Genomic DNA, 5,392 nt, shown 5'->3' on the forward strand with positions numbered 1-5,392 from the left:
TTCTCTCTGAACTTTCTGTTGTTTGCTCAAAGGTCCTCAAAACTTAAAAATACGTCAACAACCTCATGTCTACGTCAAGACTTTAGTTAGGCACCTTCCACTTTTTAGCAGTTTCAAAAATAAAAACCTATATATAATATATTATTTAATTAATATTATAAAATTTGTTTTTGGTCCTGTATAAATGCCGTAATAAATATGAGAACGTTAAGACTAAAATAGAATTTTTACTGAATTAAAGCGAAACGAAAACTGAATAAAACACATTACAAGATGCACATTCACCGCTATACGATATTTATCAACAAGCAAGACCAATCCTACCAAAAAAAGGTCGACACAATTATTTCTTCTTTAGTCAAGTGCAGAGTTCCACGATGTTCCATCAGAATATGTAACATTTCAGATGACGAGGAGTTTCAGAAATCACTTAAAGAAATTACAAGTGGCGTTGACTTCCCCTATCTTTTCCTTTGGGGCGAATTTTTTGGTGGGTATGATCAAGTACAAATGGGCTTAGCAGATGGTACATTAATGCTATCAGTACTCAACAATCCAAACAAACTCCATGCGGGAAAGAAGGTAGGTCTTATCCGGCCAAAGTCTGACCTTGAAAAGGCAACAATTGTTGATGACTATATTCACAAAGAAGAGCATGCTGATATATTCACCGAGGGAGAGATAATCACTGAATACGAAAACCATTCGGATGAGGAGAAATTGGTAGAAATGAAGGGAATAAAGGCTGGCATTAATTTGAAGCAGTCAAGTTGGATCTCAGCGACAGAGTGGCTACTCAGAGTACTCACTGGAGGACTATTTTCTCCTCTCATGGCAAAACCTGTTGTCCCACAGACTGTTACAAAAGAAGAAGGTGATTTAGATTTTGATGTTGTTAGGACTAATTGGTTTTGGAAGCGTTTGTTGTTGTTATTCAATTCTCAGTATTTTGCTTTTTCAACTCACCTTTAGACCAACCCAGAACAATCAGACTTTCATCAAAAAAATTCTACAGACTCAATGCGGGTATATTCAGAGAAGAGTTTCTGTATGAAAATGTTTTACAAGTCGTTGTAGACGGGAAGAACATAGTAATAAACTTTTCGAAAGTGTCATACTCCCAGTTTTTGTTTTGTGATCAAGTTGAGGAGTTCTTAGAAGAGTTACAAAAACGATGTCCGTTCGCCACATTCAAACAAGTTTAAGCAAAACTGTATCTAAACCAATGTTATATTATGTTGTTAATCACCACATTAATTTCATTAAAATTACGTTCAATGCTTTTTTATTGTTTTTGAAGGTGTGTGGACATTTTGTCAATAAGACATTGAGGAATTTAAATGTCTTGTATTTTGTATAGATAACTCATACTACATACTACATACTATAAACTATAATTTCCCAAAAGTGTCAAAAAATAAGTGGTTTAATGGAAACTATTATTAACAATTCAAAAACTAGTTGTTTATATGTTTTAATTACTTTTTTTAAATAACTATTACAAATGGTTCCTCTTTCTATTATTTAACTCAATTACAATTGGTATTACCTCTGATTTTGTTAAAACAAAAAAGTAAAATAAGACACAACGAGAGGAAAGTCATCAAAAGACTCAATACCTGAGATAAAAGCGATTGACACAAAAAAGAACTTGATAAGAGACAAAACTGTCTATTATTTACCATAAAAAGATGTCAAACTCCTTCAAACCAAAACATAATCTCCTTTTTTTCAACAAAAAACAAAAAAGAACAAACAAATCAATAGTAATGGATTCGTCTCTAACTGTCGAAAAAGTGATAATGATCAGCTATCTACACCTCGCTCACATCGCAACGTCAATTGAGAAGGATAACACTCTTGCAACTAATAACCACATCCAAGGTTCTTTGTCTATCATTGAAAATATTTTCAGTTCAAACCAAATGAGCGAAACAGAAATCGCAGAAGTCCTCACAACGTTTATTGTGATCCTTCAAAACCCAACAGAAAAATTGGACATTGTGAACGAAGCTTGTACTGCATTAACAAAGATCATTCCATGTCTTCAAAACAATACACAAGGTGACGTTTTGGTTTCTTCAGTCGTCATGTGTCTTCTCAAAAAGTCTTTTCAATCCGAAATTACAATTGAAAAAATATTGTTGGTTCGGGAGTGCACACTTTCTTTAAAAGACGAGAAACTTCTTTTCATGGCATTTGAGTGGATGAAACAGAGCGTCGCACTTTCAGCGGGAAATTTGGATATTCAGAAAATGCTTGATGAAAATTACAAACTGACAATTAAAGACCTTTTTGATAAATCACTTTCAAAGAATTTGGTGTCAATATTGAAATACATTTTACTCTATTTATTAAACCAACTGACAATAGAAGACATAGGAAACAAAGCAAAGACAATAGAAACGCTTCAAGAGATATATACAAATCACACCACAGCGTTTTATGAAACACCAGAATTATTTGATGCTTTGAAATATCGAATTGTTCCAATGTTACTGACAGTTGTTGTTGTTCCTTCGATTTTCATTCAAAGTGCAATAACATCCATCACACTTAATTTCTTAGATGAGATATTTTGTTTCCACCATTCTTCGATGAAGGTCGAATTTGAGAATTACATCGTCCAGCTGATTTACATGATTGAATTGATTTTCACAACAACAAGCGATTTGGAAACGAGATTCTCCCATGACGTGATTGTGCAAACAACAAAGCTCATTGTCAGAAATATACGACACATCTTTTTAAGAGAAAACATGATGGCCAACTTGTTTTTTAACTATGATTGTGATCCTTACTGCACAGACTTGTTCCAATTTTTTATGATGACTGTGTTCAAACACTTGAATGGAGAAGGATACAACATGCTTCTTCCGGTCGTGTTGGTATTACTAAAGTCTGTGAAGCCGTCTTCAAATAAAACCACGTACAATTGGCAAGACGCTCTTGAAACAAAGAAATTTTATCGACAAATGTCAAACGCTTTTGCTGAAAACAACTTCACTGGTATTAAAGAGTTCACACAATGGAAAGCCTCCCATGACAAAGATGGAAAAGCACCAACACCAGATGAAATTGCAGACCTTTTCTTGACTATTCCTCAAATCAGCCGAACACGGGTCACAGAATACTTTTTAAATGACGATGAGTTCAACCAAATAGTTTTTGGAAACTATTTAGAAAAACTTCATTGTTATGAGATGGATGTTCTCAATTGTTTCATTCGTGTTGTTCAAACGGTTGAACTGCCAAAAGAGAACGAAAACATCGACAAACTGTTTTTAAAAGTAGCGCAAAACTATGTCAAAAACGTGTCTTCCCATGTCAACGAAAATCAGAATGCTCAAGAAGTCCCTGTCGATAAGAAGGTTAACGACATCGCTACGTTGTTTTCTGATGTAATAAAATTATCACTTTCGCCAGTCCCACGAAAAACAAAAATAGAAATTTCTCTCGAGGAGTTCGTGCAAAAAAACAACGACAACTTCTTACCAAAAGACGTTGTTGCTCATATTTATCAATACGTCGACACTCATATAATTGTTGTTCCAAATTGTTTACCAACAACAGTACCAACACAACATATTCACCTCGATTTTAAAGAGCGAGAATGTATGTGCCGCCCCTACGAACTTGGAGTGATTGACGTGTATCCCAAATTCATCAGGGTATTTACTCCCCTTTTGTTGGGCGCTCTAACCAAAAAGGATTTGTTTAAAAAGGAAACAGCTGAGTGTTATGTTTATTTGGTCGAGGTTGGTAGGATATTACGCGACAATGAAGTCGTCAAAGAAGTAGTCCACTCCCTCACCACGGTGTCTGGGGTCTTACAGAATACTTCATTTTTAGAAGAACGCAAAAAGCTCGACGAGGTCATAGTGTTACTGAACATTATCAAGTCGTCATTCCCGTTTTTGATCAACAATGAAGACACTGTCAGAGTCTTGAGCAAGTTGTATAAACTTGGGGTTTTACATGTCGATGATCCAAAAGACTTTCCTGTTCTTCAAACGAAGCAAGAGAAGAAGGAGGGTTGGTGGTTCACCAATTTGTTTTACAACGAGAATAGTCTTATTGAACAAAGCATCAAAGAAATAACAAGCCATGTTAAATTTCAAGAAGTGTTTGTGGATTACAAAAGTGGAGAAGAGATAATGAAGTACATGATCATGATGGTTCAAGAATCAACTGGGGAAGACAGACTCGAACTTTTGAATACTGTGCAATACATCGTGTTTAATTTGCGAGAAAAACTCGACGAAGTTGTTGACATTTTAATATCGAATGTGACACTTGCAATCGACTCATATCCGTTTTTTGAATATGTGATGCGTGTTTATGCGTATGCAATTGGTGTGAAAAAGAATGGCAACCTTGCGTTGTTGGTTCCATTCCTTACATCACAACCACACCAACATCTCACCACTGTCACTCCCCTGGTTTCTGCAATCTTTTGTGGGATAGTGAGTCAAAAACAAATAGTAATGGACATTTTGAAAGAAAAGCCAATTTTGGTACCGATCGCGTGTTGTGTCCTTTTAAAAAGTGTCGACAATGATCGCGTCGACACAGTGCTCATGATTATCAAAGGTCTTCAAAATGGGGAATCCAAAAATGCGATGATTAGTAACTTAGTTCTTGCCATTGGCGCTAATGCGGATTTAGTTGGGTGGAAGTCTTGTTTGGAAGAGTGTATAGACGTGATGATATCTTGCAACACTATCAATAGAAATTGGCTCGATCTATGTGAAAGGAAGAGTGTTGATGTCACCAAAGTACTGAACTATGTTTCTGAAAAGGAAATAACACCACAAACTGCAAAGGTTATTAGTGAAATAGTGATGATCTTAATTGACAAAGAACGTTCCAAATTACAATCGCCCGTTCTTATCAGTTCATCGTCGCAAATTCCAAAGGTAGACAGTGAGCTTGAGATTTCTGAAGGGTATGCTATGAACATTCTCGTGGAATGTGCAAAGGCCGAGAAAGAGTTAATGCCGATTGTGGAGATTAACATTGTTGCTCTCAAAAAGTTATTCCCGACGTCTTTTGTTGAAGGTTCGTCTTTCTACAAAACAGTAATGGAAAACGTTCCACAAGAGATTGTTCACAAATTTTCCACACCTGCGTCTGAAAAGAAAGAACCAACAGACCACATTTTGCCCGCCTCACAACAAGGGCAAGCTGCACCACCTCCAGTTCCTGTTGTTTCGCCAACAACTGAACCCCAAGAAAAGATAGTCGTTCAATAATTGAGAAGAGTTTTTAATGATTTAGTCATCATTACGTTGAAAGTTTGTTTATTGCGAATTGGTAGCAAGAGTAATACGATATGTCGTATGGTAACCATTTTCTGAATAGATTCATTTATTAGAAGTATTTACTTATA

The 5,392-nt window shown here is 35.8% G+C and overlaps 2 protein-coding genes across 2 annotated transcripts; both read left to right on the top strand.

Moving 5' to 3' along the window:
- Positions 1-273: 273 nt before the first annotated feature.
- On the top strand, positions 274-1,205 carry EIN_407430 (hypothetical protein; the record flags this gene model as incomplete). Its single annotated transcript, XM_004184852.1, has 2 exons — positions 274-919; positions 973-1,205. 2 exons carry the CDS (start codon positions 274-276, stop codon positions 1,203-1,205), a joined length of 879 nt encoding a protein of 292 aa, XP_004184900.1.
- A 564-nt stretch (positions 1,206-1,769) lies between these two features.
- EIN_407440 (hypothetical protein) lies at positions 1,770-5,255 on the top strand (the record flags this gene model as incomplete). The annotated part of the gene is made up of 1 exon (XM_004184853.1): positions 1,770-5,255. One exon carries the CDS (start codon positions 1,770-1,772, stop codon positions 5,253-5,255), a length of 3,486 nt encoding a protein of 1,161 aa, XP_004184901.1.
- Between the last annotated feature and the right edge of the window lie 137 nt (positions 5,256-5,392).

This window comes from Entamoeba invadens, assembly GCF_000330505.1.
Source record: "Entamoeba invadens IP1 unplaced genomic scaffold scaff_1105074726225, whole genome shotgun sequence".
Classification (NCBI taxonomy): Eukaryota; Evosea; order Mastigamoebida; family Endamoebidae; genus Entamoeba; species Entamoeba invadens.